The sequence below is a fragment of the Myxine glutinosa genome, chromosome 10, assembly GCF_964187855.1.
Source record: "Myxine glutinosa chromosome 10, kmMyxGlut1.1, whole genome shotgun sequence".
Classification (NCBI taxonomy): domain Eukaryota; kingdom Metazoa; phylum Chordata; class Myxini; order Myxiniformes; family Myxinidae; genus Myxine; species Myxine glutinosa.
The window spans coordinates 94388907-94413630 of record NC_136270.1 but is presented as its reverse complement, the minus strand read 5'-3'; the positions used below and the strand labels follow the sequence as shown (position 1 = coordinate 94413630).

Sequence of the window (24724 nt, the reverse complement as noted above, 5' to 3'; positions counted from 1 at the left end):
CCTCTTCCAAATCCTGGTGGCATCTGGTCAAATCAGTTTCTGGTGTTTGTTCCCCCTCCATCCCCTCCCTTACCTCAAATGGCGACACAGCTGACTCCGCTTGTAAAAAACTGTATGCCTCAACTCTGTGTTTGCCTCCAAATATTGTGTCCCAAACCCATCCCTCTCTGTACCCACCGTACTCAGTCGTACCTAGATGCTCCTGGACTCCGTGTCCTTTCCTCCTGACAAGGCGGAAAAGTTTCTGTCAACACTCGACTCTGATTCTGCAACTGGACCTGACGGCATCAGCCCACAGGTCCTAAAATCCTGTTCTTCTGCTCTTTCACTCCCTCTCTCTGTTCTCTTCACCCTCTCTTTTGTTCAAGGTCAACTGCCATCTGCTTGAAAATCAGCCAACATCACCGCTTTGCACAAAAAAGGTGCAAAAACAGATCCTAGCAACTACAGACCAATCAGCCTTCTCCCAATTATCAGCAAAGTCATGGAATCCATCATTGCTTCAGATATGAAATCTTTCCTCTTCTCCAATGGCTTGATCTCTGATCATCAATTTGGTTTCAGACCAGGTCACTCTACTCTGGACATGCTGCTTCTGCTGTCTCAACAATGGATGGAGGTCCTCAATGCCAAACAGGAAATTAGAGCTGTCTCCCTCGACATATCACGTGCCTTCGATACGGTCTGGCACCCCGCTCTGCTCACCAAACGCTCCTCCTTTGGTATCCATGGAAATCTCCACGCATGGCTGGCGGACTTCCTCTCTTGTCGTAGTCAACGTGTGGCCCTGAATGGGTTTCTCTCATCTCCTCTTCCTGTTCAGGCTGGAGTTCCCCAAGGCAGTGTTCTGGGCCCTTTGCTTTTTTCTGGTCTTCATCAATGATCTCTCTGACTCTCTTGAAAATCCTCTCTATCTCTTTGCTGATTACTCCACTCTCTGCCGCTCCATTCCTCATCCCTCAGATCGGCAGTCTGCAGCCTCCTCACTCTCTGCAGACCTGGACAAAATCACAGACTGGGCAAACAAGTTGAACATGTCTTTCAATCCTGACAAATCTCACACTCTTACGATGTCTCTCCGAAAAGACCGACTGGACAACCCTCCCATCTACTTTCTGAATAATCCTCTCCAAGAAGTTCTGTCACTCAAGCTTTTGGGTCTCACTATCTGCCATGATCTTTCCTGGGAAAACCACATTTCCAAGCTGGCCTCCAAAGCCAGTCGCCGACTGGGCATCCTCCGTCGTGCGAAGTCCTTCCTTGGCACACCTGAGCTCCTCACCACATACAAGGCTTTCATCCGCAGCTCAATGGAGTACTGCTCTCCCCTCTGGGCTGGTGCTCCTGCCTCACACCTCGCTCGTCTTCACGCTATTGAAACCAAAGCATTCAGAATCATTGGAATCTCCCGCGATGACGCTATCTCCGAGGGCCTTTCACTTACTCACCGCAGGCAGGTTGGTGGTCTTTCCGTCTTCTACCGACTCCTCTCCGGACTTGCTCCTCCAGCTCTCTCTGGGCTCTGTCCCCCAAATATTCCTACAGGTCGCACAAGATCTGCCTGCAACCCTCTTATGGTTAAACTGCCAAAATCAAGACTCTCTGCTCACCTTCACTCCTTCATTCCTCTTTTCTCCCACCTCTGGAACAAACCCCCTCACTGTCTTCAATCCCACTACTCCCTCCAGGTCTTTAAAACGGCTGTTCACCACCATCTCTTATCTTCCCCAATCCAAAACCTTGATCTTTTCTACCACCGCTAATTTCACCCCAAATCCACTTTTTGAGGTGCCGACTTCTTTCTTGGAAGTCCTTGGTGTCCTTGCGTTTTATACTTCTCCCTCCCCCCCCCCCCCTTCCCACGCCTACGCCCCCCAAGCCCTCTCCCTTCCACACATATCCCTGCTCTCAAATGTTGTGTTTGTGTGCTTCCCCTTCTCTCCCCATCTTGTCTTCCGCTCCCTCTTTTTGTACACCGCACCTTTCCTATGCCATCTCCAGGCATTGCAAATCGTCATTGCTGGGCACCAAAGGGGGCTCGGCAGTGACGCACGCTGAAAGGGAGTACTCAGTTTTCACTCTGGTTGTTTGTTTGTTGTACACCGCTCCTTTCCTATGCCATCTCCAGGCATTGCAAATCGTCATTGCTGGGCACCGAAGGGGGCTCGGCAGTGACGCACGCTGAAAGAGAGTACTCAGTTTTCACTCTGGTTGTTTTTTTTCTTGGTTGTTTTCTTGCTTTCTTGTTTGTTTGTCCAGATGATATCTCAGCCATCCTTTGAGCTAGGAAGCTGAAATTTCGGCACAGTAGTGAGCAAGTCCTTTCTCAAAAACGGTATTTTTTGTTTTTTGAATAATCAATAAATAGAGGAGTTATTTAATTAGTAGCGATTAATTAAGTACTTATTTAATTAATCAAATTTCCTTTCTCTTCTGACCATTAACTCAGGCACCTTTTGAGTTAGGAAGCTGTTATTTGGACATGCCAATGACCAGGTGATTTGGCTGCAAAGGCTATTTTTGATTTATTAATTAATCAATTAATCGATTATTTAATTATTCGATTAATGCCAAAAAAAAAATTCTTTTTTAAAGTTGCAGATTCTGATGAAATAGTGGTAGTTTATGTGTTCTCTGACCAAATTGATTAATAATTTAATTTTTTTATGATTATTATTTATTTATTTTCATTATTAATCATTTAGTTATTTTCTTTCTCATTTGGCCAATATCTCAGGCACCTTTTGAGCTCGGGAGCTAATATTTGGACATGAGTGACCACGTGATGTGGCTATCAAGGATATTTTTTAATTTATTGATCAATCAATTAATCGATTAATTATTTAATTATTAGATTAGTAACTAAAAAAAAAAAAAAAATTCCGTTACAGATTCTGATGAAATGGTAGTGGTTTCTGCGTTTTGTGACCGAATTGATTAATAATTTAATTTTTTAATGATTATTATTTATTTATTTTCATTATTAATCATTTATTTATTTTCTTTCTCATTTGGCCAATATCTCAGGCACCCTTTGAGCTGGGAAGCTAATATTTGGACATGACAGTGACCAAGTGATGTGGCTATCAAGGATATTTTTGATTTATTGATTAATCATTTCATCTATTAATTATTTATTGATTAATCGATTAATTATTTATTGAGTAATCAATTAATTATTTAATTTTTTATAAATGACTTATTTAATTAAATTTCTAAAAGATACATCTTCGGATGAATCACTAGTGGTTTATTTATGCTATTAGCCAATTGATTATGAAAATATTTTGTGATAATCTTTTATTGATTTTAATTATACAATTAATCAATCAATTAGTGTACACCTCTCCCTCCCAATGCAGCCTCAATGAGCTGCACTGCGGTAGTGCTGGGCGCCGGAGGCGCCCCAGCAATACCGCGCTGTAGGATATTTAATTATTTGGCATGGGGGCGGTGTACTTTGAATGTATCTGTACTTGTTGTACACCGCTCCTTTCCTATGCCATCTCCAGGCATTTGCAAATCGTAATTGCTGGGCACCGAAGGGGGCTCGGCAGTGACGCACGCTGAAAGAGAGTACTCAGTTTTCACTCTGGTTGTTTGTTTGTTTGTTTGTTTTCGTTCTTTCTTTCTTTCTTTCTTGTTTGTTTGGTTGTCCGGGCGATATCTCAGCCATCCTTTGAGCTAGGAAGCTGAAATTTCGGCACAATAGTGAGCAAGTCCTTTTTCAACAACGGTATTTTTTGTTTTTTGATTAATCAATAAATTGAGGAGTTATTTAATTATTAGCGATTAATTAAGTACTTATTTAATTAATCAAATTTCCTTTCTCTTCTGACCATTAACTCAGGCACTTTTTGAGTTAGGAAGCTGATATTTGGACATGCCAATGACCAGGTGATTTGGCTGCAATGGATATTTTTGATTTATTAATAAATCAATTAATCGATTAATTATTTAATTATTCGATTAATGACAAAAACAATTTTCTTTTTTAAGTTACAGATTCTGATGAAATAGTGGTAGTTTATGTGTTCTCTGACCAAATAGATTAATAATTTAATTTTTTTATGATTATTATTTATTTATTTTCATTATTAATCATTTATTTATTTTCTTTCTCATTTGGCCAATATCTCAGGCACCTTTTGAGCTGGGAAGCTAATATTTGGACATGAGTGACCAAGTGATGTGGCTATCAAGGATATTTTTGATTTATTGATTAATCATTTCATCTATTAATTATTTATTGATTAATCGATTAATTATTTATTGAGTAATCAATTAATTATTTAATTTTTTATAAATGACTTATTTAATTAAATTTCTAAAAGATACATCTTCGGATGAAGCACTAGTGGTTTAGTTATGCAATTAGCCAATTGATTATGAAAATATTTTGTGATAATCTTTTATTGATTTTAATTATACAATTAATCAATCAATTAGTGTACACCTCTCCCTCCCAATGCAGCCTCAATGAGCTGCACTGCGGTATTGCCGGGCGCCAGAGGCGCCCCGGCAATGCCACGCTGCAGCATATTTAATTATTTGGCATGGGGCGGTGTACTTTGAATGTATTTGTACTTGTTTGTTTGTTTGTTTGTTTTCTTGCTTTCTTGTTTGTTTGTTTGTCCGGGCGATATCTCAGCCATCCTTTGAGCTAGGAAGGTGAAATTTTGGCACAATAGTGACCATGTCCTTTGTCAAAAACGGTATTTTTTGTTTTTTGATTAATCAATAAATTGAGGAGTTATTTAATTATTAGCGATTAATTAAGTACTTATTTAATTAATCAAATTTCCTTTCTCTTCTGGCCATTATCTCAGGCACCTTTTGAGTTAGGAAGCTGATATTTGGACATGCTAATGACCAGGTGATTTGGCTGCAAAGGTTATTTTTGATTTATTAATTAATAAAGTAATCAATTAATCGATTAATTATTTAATTATTCGATTAATGACTAATTTTTTATTTTTGTTAAGTTACAGATTCTGATGAAATGGTGGTGGTTTATGTGTTCTCTGACCGAATTGATTAATAATTTAATTTTCTTATGATTATTATTTATTTATTTTCATTATTAATCATTTATTTATCTTCTTTCTCATTTGGCCAATATCTCAGGCACCTTTTGATCTGGGAAGCTAATATTTGGACATGACAGTGACCAAGTGATGTGGCTATGTAGGATATTTTTGATTTATTGATTAATCATTTAATCGTTTCATTATTTATTGATTAATTGATTAATTATTGATTAATCAATTAATTATTTAATTTTTTATTTTTGACCTATTTAATTAAATTCCTAAAAGATACATCTTCGGATGAATCACTTGTGGTTTAGTTATGCTTTTAGCCAATTGATTAAGAAAATATTTTGTGATAATCTTTTATTGATTTTAATTATACAATTAATCAATCAATTAGTGTACACCTCTCCCTCCCAATGCAGCCTCTATGAGCTGCAATGCGGTATTTCCGGGCGCCGGAGGCTCCCCGGCAATGCCGCGCTGTCGGATATTTAATTATTTGGCATGGGGGCGGTGTACTTTGAATGTATCTGTTCTTGTTAAATAATTAATCGATTAATTGATTAATTGATTAATTAATAAATCAAAAATAGCCTTTGCAGCCAAATCACCTGGTCATTGGCATGTCCAAATATCAGCTTCCTAACTCAAAAGGTGCCTGAGTTAATGGTCAGAAGAGAAAGGAAATTTAATTAATTAAATAAGTACTTAATTAATCGCTAATAATTAAATAACTCCTCAATTAATTGATTAATCAAAAAAAAAAATAGCGTTTTTGAAAAAGGACTTGCTCACTACTGTGCCGAAATTTCAGCTTCCTAGCTCAAAGAATGGCTGAGATATCGTCCGGACAACCAAGAAAGAAAAAAAAAAAAAAAAAAAAAAAATAAGAAAACAATACAATACACACCACAAATGTATGGATGAGACTGGGGAATTGATTCAACACACAAATAAAAACAGAGCGTGAAACAACAACAGAAAAACAGACAGAACCAACCAGTGTGGAATTCTTAGCTTTAAAAAGTTTCAACGAAGGAGGGAAGACCCAACAAATCAACAAGCTCTGACCCAGAAACAGAACCCAAGAACATCAAGTGCAACAAACTGTCAGTGAAACAGTCAAAAGATAGTAAATTGTGCTCAAGAACATTCATAAGGCTTCTGTGTATTTTACCATCAATACATATTTTTGCATTTTCAATTCACATTTGTATTCTCAACAATCTGTTCAAGTCATTTATCGATGAGATTGCTGTAATACCTAAAAAGAGCTGTTGAAAGAATACCTTGAACTTTTTACATATATAATAAAGAATCATAAATATTGGTACAGAAATAAATATGTCTTCCAATTTTAACTTCAACCAAAGATTTATCTTTCAGAATTGGCTAAGACAATCAAAAAGATGGAAAGTTGACGTCATTCAGTGCACCTGAGGATATTGTTCATGTCCCTGATGATGAAAAATTTGAAAGTCCCTGAAGAGAATAAATATGTTTACAATGATGCTCTCTGGTGACATTTACTTCTTGTGGTGATTGTATTTTAAACCCTCTTCCACGATCTATATAAATGATTAAATTGTAAGCAGTGTGATCTTAAAGTACACCGCACAAGGTAAGCAAAATGTCGTATGTTGGAGTCAATATTTACTTTTGTAATTATTATTTTATAGTGATAAAAATTAATTATTGTGATGTTCAGACAAAGTTCATTGAAAAAGGGAAACCAATGATACAGATGCATGGTCCAGAAATATAAATGTTTTTTTTATGTTGGTGAAGTGTAAGGTGGAACATTTGCATGATATATTAATTGGTGTAATTGGCCCTTTTATCTCCAGGTACAGGATTGATGGAGGACATCATGTTTGAAGGAAATCAATCATTGCCACCGAACGTGTTCCTCCTCGCCCCTATCTTCCAGGAGCCGGCAAGCATCAGACCATGGGCTTTTGGTGTTTTATTCGTCATCTACCTCGTCACGATCACACTGAACCTGATTCTCATATTGATCATTCTCTGTGAAAAAAAGCTACACAAACCGGTCTACATAATCCTCGCTCATTTATTGATCATGGATATTGTTGGTTGTACAACAATAACGCCTCGTCTGATGTACAGCATAAATGAAAGTAACATCATTACAAAACCTGCCTGTTTTGTTCAAGTCTTGTTTATTTCATTCACTGGAGCGATGCAATCTTACATACTCAGCATCATGGCCACAGACCGCTTCCTGGCAGTTTGTCATCCTCTTCGCTACAATGTCCTGCTCACCAACAGCAGAGCTCACAAAGTGATCTTGCTCACTGTTTGCTGGTCATCTCTGCTTGCTGGTATTTTTCTTGTATTATTGATTGGACGAACATTTTGCAAATATCCAGAGATTCACAAGGTATGTTGTGTTCACATGGCTGTGACTAGACTTTCATGTGAAGATTTCACCATAAACAGTTTATATGGGATTGCATGTACTTCTCTCACTACTGTCACTCTCATCGTCGTGGTCGTTGTCACGTACACCCGCATCTTGTATGTATGCCTACATTCTGGACCATCTTCAAAGGGGAACAGGAAAGCCCTGCACACATGTGTCACTCACTGCTTGGTACTTTCACTCTTTTTTTTCTCCATTATTTTCCTTTTGATTTCCTTGCGTATGTCGTCTTCGAGCTTCTTCCCACAATATTTACAACACGTGAGTGATTCCTTGTTCTATCTGGTTCAGCCTCTCGCCAATCCAATTATCTATGGAGTGCGAACCGCAGAGATCCGCCGCAGCCTCACGCGATTCACAAATGTGCGAATCTTTAGGAATTAAAATCATCTCCTTGCATAATTATCCTGATTCACAATCATCTGTTTTGAAGCAACTTAATTGTGTGTCTGATGAAAAAAAATCTACATATTCATTTCGTACAAAACAAAAAACACCATTGGAATACAATTTTTCTTTATTTCTTATTAAAACTTTTGAAAGATTTCGTCTAAAAACTTTAGATAGCAAATGAATTTATGTTCTAACTTAAAAAACATAGTAAGACATTTAAGTTTAATTTTTTGGTTTGTGGTTGATTCTTTACGAACAAAATCAGATAAACTTCTCTCGGATGAAAGAAACGCAACTTATAAATACAATCACTTTTGTGTCTCCAGAAAAAAACGAATTCATTCTCTTCCTGCTCATTTTGTTCAAAAGGTTTTTGTTATGAAGTGTGAGTTTGTACAAAGTAGCCAAATGATGGTGTTAATAGGCACACAAATTACTTTATCCTCCAAAGCAGATTTGTTATACACATTCATATTTATAACCATCCAGTTAGGTCTGTGCTGCACCATCAATGTGGATACAATCTGTGCATACACCGATAAAATGCTTCTTCTGAAAGATATTTTCTTGGGCTCGAAATCATTTAATATCGCATCTCATTTGAAACAAATTTGTCACTCAAGTGGTATTTTTGGTGCATGCAGTACCAGCAAAATTAAATGTCGAACAAAATAATAAATCACTGCATGAGGGAAAGAGGGTGTGGTTGTGTTTTTATATTTCACAAAGGTTTTTATATTTCAAAAAGGGATATCCTATGGTGGATACAAAGGTATTTTGTGATCTATTTGGGAGGGTTACGAGGAAAGCCAAGATGCCCAAGAGGTATGCACACACGTCTTTAATGTCGGAGGACAAATTCACCAGCACTGATCATTGATGGAGGTGGAAGATGTCACCGTGTCTTTCACGAAGAGCAGGTGAGTTATCGATAACACCTGAACAAATTACAAAGTCCTATCACCCTCAGTCAAATGTCAGGTCTGACCATCCCATTTGTGAAAGAATGGACCAAAACAAAACAAAAGCGTTCCCTGGCCAATCCCACATGGTGGGAATAATTGTGGGATTCAAATATATAGCAGTAGAAATACAGATTTGTAACTTATTTAGACCAACAAAGGGTCAAAAGAAAATCTATATTGACAATATCATGATTCAAAACAGACGGAGTCGGATTGTTGAAACTTGTTTAAAATGTTGGATTGTTGGAACCTTACCAGGTGCTGATTGTGGAAATGTCGACGTTTTACTAGTCTCAAACATTAAAACTCAAATGGATAAAGCATTTATGGATATTGAACAGATTTGATGTTTCAAACGTCCCAGATCAACAAAACATAAAATCGTCAAATTTCAAGAGCTTCTGGAAAAAGAGAAGAAGAAACACCGGAAAAAAAGGAGAAACACCAATGTACACAGGTAGAAATGAACAATTATAGAAACAGTTTCAAGGAAATACCGTAATGAAGAACCAACAACTCTGTAAAATTACTTTCTGTAAAATTAATAACTAAAATTAATGAAGAACCAGCCTGGTGTTGGCTTCAAGGTTAAGGTTGATGTCTTTGGATCTTTGGGTCTTGAATTTGAGCCCCTGTCGTCCCGTTGAAATAAAACAAAGCGGGTTGAATCAGCCCGTGATCTTTCCGAGGTCGTCAAAATGAGTCACAACTTTATGGTAACAGGGGCACTGCATCGGAGGCACAACGGTGCGACCAAAACAAGAAAAAATGATGCAACCAGCAGCTACAGGCTACATACGAAAAAACAACAATGAAGAACCAATATCTGTAAAATTAATGAAAAACAAATAACTCTGTGAAATTGTTTCTACTTCAGTGTTGGAGTTTGAAGAAAGGAGAGATAAAGTGTTGCACTCCTGAGTTCATTCATGTTACAGGTGTAAATCGTCCATTTTTATGAGCTCAGATGCTTTCATGTAGAAGTTTCTTCCCCTCGGTCGTTTTTCCTTCAAATGTCCCTCTGTTGTGTTCCTTTAACTTTCTGTTGGTGTGTTTCCCTCGTTTCAACTGTGTTCAGGTATATATGACTTTACCTTAAATTACAACAATCTTCGTGATGCTTTGCCAAAGTCTAAATAACCCAACCGTTTCTGGGAGACCGAATTTGTTTTCAATACCGAGAAGTGAATGTGGAAAGGGAAAGCACCAGAGTGGATAATGAACCAAATGATTTGACATGAGAAACAAGGGAACAGCGAAACAGACAATGAGACGTAAACACCAAAACAAACAGGCAAATCTAATCATGTGAATGAACAAAATTAAATTAAATCTGAGCAAACACCAGGACATTGCATCCATTTCCACCCATCCCACATTGTGAAAGTGAATTATCAGACAACTCTTCGCTTTTAAATCAGTAAATGCTGTTAGTGTTGATATACCCACGAGGATGCAAAGCTGTATTTGCTGTTTGAGAACTTGTGACATTCAGATCGCTTAAATGCTCTTTTATAATATTGAAGTGCGTTACATATTTGACAAATTTGTACAAGCGACATCATTGAGAAATTGTAATATTATGGGAGAAATTTGTTAATTATATAAAGTGTCCAATCCTGTAGAAAGGAGTTTTCACAAGACAGCATTGAATTGGAATCTTAAACATGACTGATTCAAATGACGTCACGAGACCAATATTTATTCTCTCCATGATTATCAAACCTCCTCAGTGAGATTGGGTCGAGTTGGAAATGTTTATTCAAGATGGAAAAGTAAGACTGACAAAGCTGGGTTCTTGAAAGAGTGGAAACGATTCAATTACGTCACTATTATTACCTCTGCTACCGAAGGTGGATGGAGGTTGTGTTTTCACACCTGTCTGTTTGTGTTTCGTTCTGTGAACAGGATATCTCGTAAAGTTTTGGACAGATTCGGACGAAATGTGCTGGAGATGTTGGGTGTGTGACAAGTACGAAATGATTAGATTTTGGGGAATATCTGGATCCGAGAATTGTTTAAGTGATTCTTCACCATCGAGTGATCGGGCAAAAACTATATATAGCATGATATTTCAAAAGGTTATGGATGAATTGTGACAAAACTAGGTGGATGAGTTCGGTCAGTGATGAGAACAAGCCGATTAGACTTTGGTTCAGGTCTGAATCCAGATCTGGTCTCGCAGTGGGATATACAGTACATGGCAAACTGTTCAGCCGGGCGGAGGTTTGCACTCCACCGAGTGTCGTTCTCGTTATTATCAAGTGAAACAAAATGATATTTGAAACAAGAACAAATATATAAATTAATTGATGTAAATTATAACTTTGAAAAGTTGATTTTGAGTTATTTTATTGAGAAATATGTTATTTGTATTGAAAAGCATTGTACATAATATTTACCAATATCTTCATTAACTGATTTTTGGTTTATATTTTGTTGAAGAAGTTCTTCATGAATGAATGAAAAACCTACTGAAGTTCTAAAAAGCATTAATTTCTTCTTATATATAATAATAAATGGCACTGTGTGTCAGTCAGTGTGTGTGTGAGTGTGTGTGTGTGTGTGTGTGTGTGTGTGTCTCCTCCATAACTCCACTCCAAAATATTTCCTGATGTGAAATTACATCTGCCAATATTTTACCCAATCAATTGAATCAACATTATCTTTCTGAATCTGATCACCTCCCCACCTTCCTTCAACCACCAATCTGCAAATTTAGAAAGTCAGCTCTTATCTCCTCCATCCAAATCATTGATGTGCAGCCGTGGCCAGAAATGTAGGCATCCTTGCACTTTTTTCAAATAACTCACAACTCACAACTCACAATACAAATGGGTCATAGATCATGTGCATGCAATTTCAGATTTTTAGGATAAGGAATTTAATTAAAACATCTTTGCCTGGTATGCCACTTCACCGAGTATATGCAGCGAACACATGAACAACAAATACAGAGACGAATGACAAGCTGAATGCAGTTGAGATGTGGGCATATCGGAGAATGTTCTGCATATTCTACACAGAAGGGAAAATTAATGAAGAAGTGCTGGAAATGGCTGGAGAAAAGAGAAAATTCATGCATGACATGAAAGGGAGAAAGACACAATACTTCGGTCACATCATTAGAGCAGATGGTAGAGCCAGAGATTGGAGTGGAATATCGATGGAAAATATAGGAGAGAGAGGCAGAGGAGAAAATGGATATAACGGACAACAGGAGATGCAGTTGATCCTTGTGGAATGTGTAAAGGCAGCACAGGATAGACAGATGTGGAGATCAATGGCAGTCAACCTGTTGAGAAGATGACACCAACAAACGAACGAACCACTCAGTCATGAGAGCAAGAGGATGAGAGCGAGATGGTCTTGGAGCCAACTGGGATGTGGGGCACCTCTATTCGCAAGCAATATAATTCAAAGATGAATGATTCATTTAGCATTTGGGTGAATATGATTTCCCAACAGTCCAGCCCGAGTAAACATAAAACATTTGAAAAATGTTGTAGCCAAATGTTTTGACAACATTATTTTGCAGGGTTTTGAAAATATGGCGAAAACATGATCAGAAAACATTGCATTGATATTCAGGAAGGGCATCCGGCCATAAAACATTGCCTCAAACAGGGAACCATGATTGTCATGGGGCCCGCAAGGCTAACCCCTGCTCAAGCGGGGAAAATGGCCTTAAAACGATCATTCATATTCATTTCATTCATTGCATGCTTAAAACATTTAAAAGTTTATGATGTTAATTTGTAACATCATAACGTTTTAAAATGTTACAAAAATAGTGTTTTGCGCAAAATTTTAATACTTGTAAAACCATTCAAAATAATGTTTTCTTAAAGTTTGGCACAATGTATTTGCAGTATGATGTTTTAACAACATTGTGTTACCCAGGATGTCCTGTATTGATTTGGTCGACAAAGGGAATGGGATAGTGAGGATCACAGTATGGGAACAAAAGATCACAGTTGGGTACGGTGGACAAAAATGAGTTTAGGATGGACCATTGTCCTGAAGGAATGCAAAGAAAAGCACAAAAGCACAAACTCATAATGGCAAGCACAACCCAGTGATGTTGTCCGCAGTTAACTTGATGATTATATCATCTTTTCTTCGTTTATTTGGATTACTTGTCTCAGAATTCTTCCACACAAGGACAATCCATCATTTTGCTGTCTTGCTGTGGCCCAGGAGTAATGGAAGGTAGGAAACAGGCAATCATCTCATACATCTCATGACCTGACTCCCTAATCCTTCTCCCATTTCCCCACTAATTCACAGGCAATGCATATGTGCCTCATACCCAAGACTTTTATGAACTAGATAGCCATGCTTGAAATTCAACCAAAGTTGGCAGGAATTTGTTCAGGGTGCAAGCGATAACTCGTCTAATCTTTGTGAAGACCCAATGGGATATTTAACATCCACCAGCTAATGCTAGCATACAGGATTCCAACTTAACGTCCATTCAAGTGATTGCACGTATTTTGTGATTTGTGTGTCGTGTATTTTGCAGTGAAGTCGTCTGTCTGCAAAGTGCCCATCTTAAGCCAGGACTAGAATTCAAAGTATGCGAGCCCTGCATCATTCTGTAAGACTCACAAATTTTAAATGATAAATTTAATTTAAAGAGGAAAAACAAAAAAATTAACAAAAAAAGAGGGTAACAAATTACGCAATACTAGTACCCGACTGCAAAGCCGCAATGAGCCGGCGAAGCCAGCCTCGTGCCACTATTTTACCCATCACTCTGGCATCAGTACGTTACGTAGTTGGTAGTAGGTTGGTGTAGTAGGTACCGTACCGAGTTCAAAATGACACCATTTGAATTCTGGATGAGATTAAAATTTATAAAATTTCCTTCTTGATTAATTCGGTGAATTCTGTCTCAACTTCGGATATTTCTGGCCGTGAAAAACTATCCACGACGGCCTCGATATTTCTAAAAAATAATTCTTCGTCAATTTTAGAATATTTGATGCCGTTTTCAGCCTCCGAAACGCGGTAATAAGCTTTTTTGAAATCTTTTTTCAAATGCTCGAATCTCATTGGTTCCGGTGTTTAGTGACGATTTTCGTTGAAGATAACCAGGGCCCGGGGAACGAGGTTGGTCTTAAAGTATTTTAATTACAAATTAGAGGTGCATAAGATTGTGAATCAAACAAAGATGGGTGAAACAAACTCCTATTGAACTTTTTCGCAATTTTTTTATGCATACTTCCGCATCCGGAAGATGGTGACCTCCATTGAGTGATTTGGTTTTTGAAATATTTTTTCAAATGCTCGAATCTCATTGGTTCCGGTGTTTGGTGACGATTTTCGTTGAAGATAACCAGGCCCTGCGGGCCGAGGTTGGTTTTAAAATATTTCAATTGCAAATTAGATGTGCATAAGATGGTGAATCAAAAAAAGACGGGTGAAACAAACTCCTATTGAACTTTTTCGCAATATTTTATGCATACGTCCGCATCTGCAAGATGGCGGCCTCCATTGAGTGATTTGGTGGGTCAAAGCCTCGAAATTCTCAAGCAAAGGGATCCAGTATGATCTGGTTTTTCAACATAATGCGTACGCGCTCATTGACAACACCGGCTTCGTCGGCTATTAAAATCTTTGATGGAATACAAAACTGTTGTGTGATTTCATGTCTTAATGCTTGTACTGTTTACAACAAATGCCTTGTTACAAACGAAAGTTTTATGCACATATTGTAACTCTACTAGTACCCGACTGCAAAGCCCCAATGAGCCGGCGAAGCCAAAGCTTCTTGCCACTATTTTACCCATCACGATGGCATCAGTAGGTTAGGTAGATGATAGTAGGTCGGTGTAGGTACCGTACCTGGTAAGACTTGGTAAAAGAAAAGAGCTGACAATCCTCCCCAATACCTACATACAATATATGTCACAAGAAGCTTAAGGAAGTAACTATACGATGTGCTAGCTTAGGGCCTATTTTAAGAAATTTTAACTGGGCTTAACATACGTTTTCACAGTATGTGTGTCGTCTTCTAACTTCAGTCGCTGTCAGGGCTGGTTCTCTCCGGGCACTGCGGCTTCCTCCACCAGAAGAAGTTAGCTTGCAGAAAGATCAGTGCCGACAGATCAGACGATAGCGCCATTTCAACGGCAATGTGTGACTGTCGTTAATCAAACCGAGCTTTCTTTCTTTATATAAACCGCTTATACCGTATTTCTGGCCATGAAAAACTATCCCCTACGGCCGCGAGATTTCTAAAAAATAATTCTTCGTCAATTTTAGAATATTTGACGCCGTTTTCAGCGTCTGAAACGCATAAAAAGCTTTTTAAAAATATTTTTCAAATACTCGAATCTCATTGGTTCCAGTGTTTGGTGACGATTTTCGTTGAAGATAACGAGGTTGGTCTTAACGTATTTTAATTACAAATTAGAGGTGCATTAGATTGTGAATCAAACAAAGACGGGTGAAACAAACTCCTATTGACCTTTTTCGCAATTATTTTATGCAAACTTCCGCATCCGGTCAATGGCGGCCTCCATTGCGTGATTTGGTTTTGGAAATATTTTTTCAAATGCTCGAATCTCATTGGTTCCGGTGTTTAGTGACGATTTTCGTTGAAGATAACCAGGCCCGTGCGGGCTGAGGCTGGTCTTAAAGTATTTTAATTACAAATTGGAGGTGCATAAGATTGTGAATCAAACAAAGACGGGTGAAAGAAACTCCAATTGAACGTTTTTCAATTTGTTATGCATACTTCCGCATCCGCAAGATGGCGGCCTTCATTGAGCTTCGGAATTCTCAAGCCAATGGGAGACAGCATAATCTGGTTTTCGACATAATACGTACGCGTTATTGACAACACCGGCTTCGCCGGCTATCACTTATTTATTTCACTAATGAGGAAATGGACTTGCTGGGCATGGATTGTGAACCCCCAGAGAAATGATCGAATATTACACGAACTGCAGAGGCTTATTCAACATGCAAGAGCATCTAAACATTTACAAACTGACATATTGTTTCGGAAAATTTTCGTTGGAAAAACTTTGTATTAAGTTTTGCAATGAAATCAACTTGAAATAATTATTTTTCCCAATAAAGACATAAATAAAATATTTTTACCTCCACCACTGAAGGTGGATGGAGGTTATGTTCTCACCCCTGACTATCTGTTTGTTTGTTTAATACTTTCGAAAATGGAAAATTTTTCAAGAATATTGGTTGGTCCTGTGCGTCATAACCAGGCAATTTTTTTTTTTTAAACAACTATGTTGATCACTCCGGTTTGTGTGTTTGTCTGTCTGTGCGCTCCCTTATACTTGCCCACAGGTCACAATTTCAAACCGATCTTCACGAAACTTCACCAAATGATAGAGTTCGTGGTCCGACAAAATCCTAAATATTTTTGAGGTCAAAAGGTCAACATAGGCCAAAGGTCAACCACTTTTTTTCAAATTATTAAATATTCAATTTTAATCTGATTGACTTGCAATTTGAATGGGATTTACATATCGCCGAAATGAATTCAACCACCCACTATTTTTGAGATCAGCATAGGCCAATCCTTTTCTATGTTTTTCTTTTCTGTGATCAACATGCGACAAAAGGTGAACCAAATGCATAGGCCAAAATGTCAACATAGGCCAAAGGTCAACAACAATTTTAGATTTCTAAAATCCTCAATTTTCATCCAATTTATTTTAAATTTGAATCGGATTTACATATCAGCAAACTGATACTCAATTCAAACTCAATACTCAAATACTCACCAGGCAAATACTCAAACTCAATTGACCCACCAACATACTACAAAAGGTCAACCACCAACTATTTTTGAGATCAACATAGGCCAAACAAAACTTTGTGTGCAACTTTGGTTGTTTCTCGGTGTTTATCTTTCATAAATTGATCGTCTGTTTGCCGTGTCGCGAGCAAGGCCTTGTACAGTGTGCACTGTACAACCTTGAGGCTTTGTTTTTCTCTCAGTGGTCCGTCGTTTGTGATCCAATAACTTTCGTTCTCTGTATTCCCAGTCTTTTCACCCATAGCCTACTTCCTTGTGTAAATCTCAACTCAAAAAAAAAAAAAAAAAAACATTTCCTTCTCTGTTCTCATTCGTTTATTCATTCTTATTCGTTCGTTCGTTCTTCGACCACGTGTTTCTCCCCCATTTCCCCAGATAGTTTTCACTCATTAACCTTCAATGTTTACACTTTCCCCTCAAGTTATGTATTCCGTCATATTTTATAACACCTTTTTCTTCTTCTTCTTTAAAAGGCTGCTTTCGACTTGCTCACCAAATCAATTCATCCCAAAAAAAATATCCATCTCCTATAGTGCCTTTGTTCTACATTCCCTAAACTCTCCTGCACTCCATCCTCCATCCAGCGTCCTTAAACGTATTTTTAACTCGAAGGTCACAAGAAACTCATTTTGCAATAAATGTTCGTTTCCCATAAATCGTACACTTTCAAAAATCCAATCTCACCCCTCCCCTCCAAATCTTCCCCATAACCCCTCCCCTCCAAATCTTCCCCATCACCCCTCCCCTCCAAATCTTCCCCATCACCCATCCATTTCAAATCTCCCCCCTTGCCCCCTCCCTCCTAAACTACCCCCTCACCCCTCCCCGCCAAGACGCCCCCTCGCCCCTCCCCTCCTAGACTCCTGCCTCACCCCTCCCCTCCAAATCTCCCCCATATCCCATCCCTTTCAAATCCCTCCCCTTGTCCCTTCCCTCCCAAACTCCCCCCTCACCCCTCCCCTTCAAATCTCCCCACCCTCATTGCTTCTCAATTTCCCCCCGCTCACTCCCCCTCCTCAAAGCGTCCTCCCCGCTTCTTCCCCCTTCAAACTCTCACCTCCATCTCCCCCAACCTTCTGCCTCTCTCTTCCCCCTCCTCAAATAACACCTCATTGTGGCTCACCCAATCACCATCAAACCTTTTGTCCGCCCCATCCTTCCCTTTCTCCGAGCTATTCTGAAATCTCTGACACACCTTCAACAGCTCTCCCTACCTCTTCCACCTCTTCCACATCTTACCCTACCCCTCCTCCCCCCTGTTCTGTATCTGATGCTCCCCCTTCCTCTTCATTAACGGTATGGACCTCAAACATCCGGGGCCTTCGTTCAAACTTAACCGATCTCTCCATACAGGTTGCTTCTGTCAAACCAGACGTGATCTGCTTAACAGAAACTTTCCTCCTTTATGATGTCTCTGATTCCATAGTATCTCTCCCGGGCTACTCCCTCCTCCGGTATGATAGACCTGAGCCTCGTCCTGGAGGCGGGGTTGCTATCTTTATCAAAAACTCTCTTCCTCACTCGCCCTGCACTGCACTCTCTCCACCTCACCCCCAGGAATACCTCTGGCTACGGCTTCCCCTTCGCTCCCACCTCTTGTTCATATGTGTGTTGTACCGTCCAGCAAACAGTGATGACTCCATCTACATCTCGCTGTCTGATGATATGGACCAACTTCTATCTACTCATCCCAACTCTCTCTTCCTCATATGTGGTGATTTCAACTGTCATCATGCCAGTTGGCTGGGTGTGGGTACCTCTCTCACCAGCCATGGCTCCTCAGCAAAGGACTTCTGCGACTCACTGGGACTGACACAATCTGTCAATTTCCCGACCCGGATCTCAGTCAACGGAACATCTTCTCTTCTGGACTTGGTTATGACTAACTTCCCTGAAAATGTCTGCTGCTCTTCTTCTGCTCCGATCGGAACATCTGATCATGTCCTTGTTAAAGTGGACATCTCTCTGACCATCCTCAGGGAGCCTGCTCAGCGTCGACGAGTCTGGCATTTCACTCAGGCCAACTGGCACGGTCTTCAAGCAGCCATCAATCATCTGGACTGGTCTCCCATCTCTACCACCTCTGACATCAACTCATCCTGGGAATTCTTCCAAAGTAAATTGCTCTCTCTCATGCACAGATTTATCCCATCTCGTCTTCAGTTGTCATACCCTTCCTCCCGTCCATGGTACACGGAATCTTGTGGTGAGGCTGTTGCCCAGAAACAACTTGCCTTCGTCTCCTGGAAAGCAAATCCAACGGAAGGAAATCTCATTTCCTTTCACAAAGCCCGAAACAAGTGTGTGTCCACCCTCAGGAGAGCCAGGAAACAATATCTCTCCGTTCTCAAGACCGAACTCTCTTATCTGTCTCCCTCTTCCAAATCCTGGTGGCGTCTGGTCAAATCCGTTTCTGGTGTTTGTTCCCCCTCCATCCCCTCCCTTACCTCAAACGGCTACACAGCTGACTCCGCACGTGAAAAAGCTGAATGCCTCAACTCTGTGTTTGCCGCTAAATCTTGTGTCCCAAACCCATCCCTCTCTGTACCCACCATACCCAGTCGTACCCTGCTGCTCCTGGACTCCGTGTCCTTTCCTCCTGACAAGGTGGAAAAGTTTCTGTCAACCCTCGACTCTGATTCTGCAACTGGATCCGACGGCATCAGCCCACGGGTCCTAAAATCCTGCTCTGCTGCTCTATCTCACCCTCTCTCTGTTCTCTTCACCCTCTCTTTTGCTCAAGGTCAACTGCCATCTGCTTGGAAATCAGCCAACATCACCGCTTTGCACAAAAAAGGTGCAAAAACAGATCCTAGCAACTACAGACCAATCAGCCTTCTCCCAATTATCAGCAAAGTCATGGAATCCATCATTGCTTCTGATATGAAATCTTTCCTCTTCTCCAATGGCTTGATCTCTGATCATCAATTTGGTTTCAGACCAGGTCACTCTACTCTGGACATGCTGCTTCTGCTGTCTCAACAATGGATGGAGGTCCTCAATGCCAAACATGAAATTAGAGCTGTCTCCCTCGACATATCACGTGCCTTCGACACGGTCTGGCACCCCGATCTGCTCACCAAACTCTCCTCCTTTGGTATCCATGGAAATCTCCACGCATGGCTGGCGGACTTCCTCTCTAGTCGTCGTCAACGTGTGGCCCTGAATGGGTTTCTCTCATCTCCTCTTCCTGTTCAGGCTGGAGTTCCCCAAGGCAGTGTTCTGGGCCCCGTGCTTTTTCTGGTCTTCATCAATGATCTCTCTGACTCTCTCGAAAATCCTCTCTATCTCTTTGCTGATTACTCCACTCTCTGCCGCTCCATTCCTCTTCCCTCAGATCGGCAGTCTGCTGCCTCCTCACTCTCAGAAGACCTGGACAAAATCACAGACTGGTCAAACAAGTGGAACATGTCTTTCAATCCTGACAAATCTCACACTCTTACTATGTCTCTCCGAAAAGATCGACTGGACAACCCTCCCATCTACTTTCTCAACAATCCTCTCCAAGAAGTTCTGTCGCTCAAGATTTTGGGTCTCACTATCTGCCATGATCTTTCTTGGGAAAACCACATTTCCAAGCTGGCCTCCAAAGCCAGTCGCCGACTGGGCATCCTCCGTCGTGCGAAGTCCTTCCTCGGCACACCAGAGCTCCTCACCACATACAAGGCTTTCATCCGCAGCTCAATGGAATACTGTTCTCCCCTATGGGCCGGTGCTCCTGCCTCACACCTAGCTCGGCTTCACGCTGTTGAAACCAAAGCTTTCAGAATTATTGGAATCTCCCGCGATGAAGCTATCTCTGAGGGCCTTTCACTCACTCACCGCAGGCAGGTAGGTGGTCTTTCTGTCTTCTACCGACTCCTCTCCGGCCTTGCACCCCCAGCTCTCTCTGTGCTCTGTCCCCCAAATATTCCTACAGGTCGCACAAGATCTGCCAGCAACCCTCTGATGGTTAAACTGCCGAAATCTCGGCTCTCCGCTCACCTTCACTCTTTCATTCCTCTTTTCTCCCGCCTCTGGAACAAACTCCCTCACTCCCTTCAATCCCACTCCTCCCTCCAGGTCTTTAAAACAGCTGTTCACCACCATCTCTTATCTTCCCCCATCCAAAACCTTGATCTTTTCTACCCCCGCTAATTCACCCCAGATCCACCTTGTTTGAAATTCCAACTTCTTTCCTGGAAGTCCTGGCAGTGTCCATATGTTTTATACCTCTCCCACTGCCCCCTTCCCATGCCCCCCCCCCCCAAAGCCCTCGCCCTCTCTCAGATCTCTCGATGTCTCCATGTCTCTCGGTCCCTGCTCTCAAATGTTGTGTTTGTGTCCTTCCCCCTCTCTCCCCATCTTGTCTACCGCTCCCTATGTTATATGTTTTATGTGTCGGTTTGTCTTTCTGTGTGATTAATGTTCGCTCTTTCACGAGCCTCGATATTGTATACAAAAAAAAAAAAAAAAAAAAAAAAGGTCAACATAGGCCAAAGGTCAACAACTATTTCAAATTTCGAAAATCCTCAATTTTCATCTCATTGACTTGAAAATTGAATGGGAGTTACATATCAATAAACTGAATTCAACCAACAACTATTTTTGAGGTCAAATGGTCAAAAGGTCAACATAGGCCAAAGGTCAATCACTTTTTTCAAATTTCTAAAATCCTCAATTTTCATCTGATTGACATGAAATTTGAAAAGGATTTACAGTTTGGCTAAATTAAATCAACCACCAACTCTTTTTGAGAACAACATACTACAAAAGGTCAACACAGGCCAAAGGTCAACAAGCATTTCTAATTTCTAAAATCCTCAATTTTCATCCGATTGACTTAAAAATTGAATAAGATTTTCATGTCCGTCAACTGAATTCAATCACCAACTATTATTGAGATCAAAATAGGCCAAAAGTCAACATAGGCCAAAGATCAACCACTTTCCCCAAATTTCTAAAATCCGCAATTTTCATCCAATTAACTTAACTTGAAGACGATTTCCATATCAGGTCACTGAATTCAACCACCAATTATTTGATAAGTCAAAAGGAGGCCCTACCGAGTGCCTTTCTACTTTAATCACCTTTGCCAAGTGTCGCTCTATGAGTGATATTTCATTTGTTTGTCTGTCCGCTCACTTATAATTGCCGACAGGTCACAATTTTAAACCGATATTCACGAAACTTCACCAAATGGTAGAGTTCGTTGTCCGCCAAAATCCTATATATTTTTGAGATCAGCTTAGGCCAAAAGGTCAACATAGACCAAAGGTCATCCACTTTTTTGAATTTCTAAAATCTTCAATTTTCATCTGACTGACTTGAAATTTGAATAGGATTTTCATATCAGCTGACTGAATTCAACCACCAACTACTTTTGAGATCAGCATCGGCCAAAACGTCAACCTAGGCCAAAGGTCAACAACAATTTAAAATTTCTACAATCCTCAATTTTCATCTGATTCACTTGAAATTTAAATGGGATTTACATATCAGCAAGCTGAATTCAACCACCAACTATTTTTGAGATCACCATCAGCCAAAAGGTCAGCAACCAGCAACCAACTCAGCTAACTGAATTAAACCACCAACTACTTGGAGATCAACTTGGCCTAAAGGTCAACACAGGCCAAAGGTCAACCCCATTTTTCCAATTTCTAAAAGCCTCAAATTTCATCCCAATTCACTTGAAATCTGAATAGGATTTGCATATCAGCCAATGAAACCAAGCACAAACTAATTTTGAGGTCAACATAGGCCAAAGGTCAACAACCATTTCAAATTTCTAAAATCCTCAAATTTCATCTGATTTACTTGAAATTTGAATAGGATTTTCATATCACCTGACTGAATTCAACGAGCAACTATTTTGGAAATTGACCGGCCAAAAGCTCAACATTGACCAAAAGGTCAACATAGGCCAAATTTCTAAAATTGTCAATTTTCATCCGATTGACTTGAAATCTGAATGGGATTTGCATATCAGCATACTGATACCAAGCACAAACTCATTTTGAGGTCAACATTGGCCAAAAGGTCAACAGACACCCAATTTCTCAAATTGTCAATTTTCATCCTATTAACTTAAGATTTGAAGATAATATGCATATCTGGTCACTGAATTCAACCCCCAACTATTTTTGAGGTCAACATTGGCCAAAAGGTCAACATATGCCAGATTTTTAAAATCCCAAGTTTCATCCGATTGACTTGAAATTTGAATAGGATTTTCATGTCAGCTTACTGATTTCAACCACCAACTATTTTGGAGATCAACTTAAGCCAAAAGGTCAACACAGGCCAAAGGTCAACAACCATTTCAAATTTCGAAAATCTTCAATTTTCACCGGATTTACTTGAAATTTTAATCGCATTTTCATATCAGTTAACTGAATTCAACCACCAACTATTTTTGAGTTCAACATAGGCCAAAAGGTCAACACATGGCAAAGGTCAACAACCATTTCAAATTTCTAAAATCCTCAATTTTCATCCAATTGACTTGATATCTGAATAGCATTTGCATATCAGCATACTGATACCAAGCACAAACTCATTTTGAGGTCAACATTGGCCAAAAGGTCAACAGATGCCAAATTTCTCAAATTGTCAATTTTCATCCTATTAACTTAAAATTTGAAGATAATATGCATATCTGGTCACTGAATTCAACCCCCAACTATTTTTGAGGTCAACATTGGCCAAAAGGTCAACATATGCCAGATTTCTAAAATCCTCAAGTTTCATCCGATTGACTTGAAATTTGAATAGGATTTTCATGTCAGCTTACTGATTTCAACCACCAACTATTTTGGAGATCAACTTAAGCCAAAAGGTCAACACATGGCAAAGGTCAACAACCATTTCAAATTTCTAAAATCCTCAATTTTCATCCAATTGACTTGATATCTGAATAGCATTTGCATATCAACCAACTGAAATCAAGCACAAACTAATTTTGAGGTCAACATAGGCCAAAGGTAAACAACCATTTCAAATTTCTAAAATCCTCAATTTTCATCCGATTTACTTGAAATTTGAATGCGATTTTCATATCAGCTTACTGAATTCAACCAGCAACTATTTTGGAAATCGACTTTGGCCAAAAGCTCAACATTGACCAAAAGTTCACCATTGGCCGAATTTCTAAAATTGGCAATTTTCATCCGATTTACTTGGAATTTTTGAATGGGATTTTCATATCCGTCAACTGAATTCACTCCCCATGTAGCGGTTACCGGACACAATTCTCTTGTACCGGCGGGTGACGTAATCAGCGGGCGGTCACTCGGGTTGCATACCACGCCCCATTGAGAGGCGTGGCTTACTGTTTGAATTGGAAAGATATATTGCCGCTCGGTGTAGCCTTTTTCAGTGCATTCGTGCCGAGCTCGGAATAAACAGCTCAGTGAAAATCAGCTCGTTGTCGCGTCCATATTGTTGGAGTTCGACGTGAGAGCACAGCTCCACATTGGTGACCCCTTTTACGAATACGGCAATGGAGTCGACCATTGCTTTGAAGCTCCCTGGCTTCTGGGAATTGCACGCCGCCGTATGCTTTGCTCAATCGGAGTCCCAGTTCGCTCTGCGGCACATCACGGCGGACGAGACTCGCTTCCACCACGTGGTCTCCGCGCTAAACGCCGCCACCGCCTCCCGGGTCTTGAGCCTTCTACGGAGCCCGCCGGCCGACGACAAGTACGGCGCACTCCAACGACTACTCCTCGGTACGTTTGACCTCACTGAGGTCGAACGCGCATGACAGCTGCTCGATCTGCCTGAGCTCGGGGAGGCTCGACCATCCGAGCGCATGAACCACATGCTCTCCCTGCTCGGCGAACACCGCCCAGATTTCCTCTTTCGCGAGCTGTTTCTCCGACAGCTACCCGGGCAGGTACGCTTAGCTTTGGCTAACTCGGCAATCGAGGACCCTCGCGCCCTGGCTTAGGAAGCCGACAAATTTTTCTCGGCCGCTTCGCAGTACCGCCTGGAAACCTGGCCCGGCCGAGGCAACGCCCCCGCCACGACTGGCACTGCCACCGGCCGATTCAGCGCCCCTTGCCGCCGCGGCCACCATGGCACCCCGTTGGCCGCACTCGCCACGACC

General features: G+C 40.3%; 1 protein-coding gene and 1 long non-coding RNA gene across 4 annotated transcripts in view; both read left to right on the top strand.

Moving 5' to 3' along the window:
- The window catches only part of LOC137433946 (uncharacterized), a 737502-nt gene that overhangs the window by 537169 nt on the left and 175609 nt on the right, over positions 1-24724 (top strand). The gene's annotated exons all lie outside the window — the stretch shown is intronic.
- On the top strand, positions 6895-7863 carry LOC137433425 (olfactory receptor 1M1-like). Its single transcript, XM_068125754.2, has one exon. The coding sequence runs from the start codon at positions 6895-6897 to the stop codon at positions 7861-7863; it is 969 nt and encodes a 322-aa protein (XP_067981855.2).

Bases quoted from the DNA above. Each gene is read 5' to 3' on its own strand.
- LOC137433425 (XM_068125754.2), top strand. From the start codon at position 6,895: ATGGAGGACATCATGTTTGAAGGAAATCAATCATTGCCACCGAACGTG.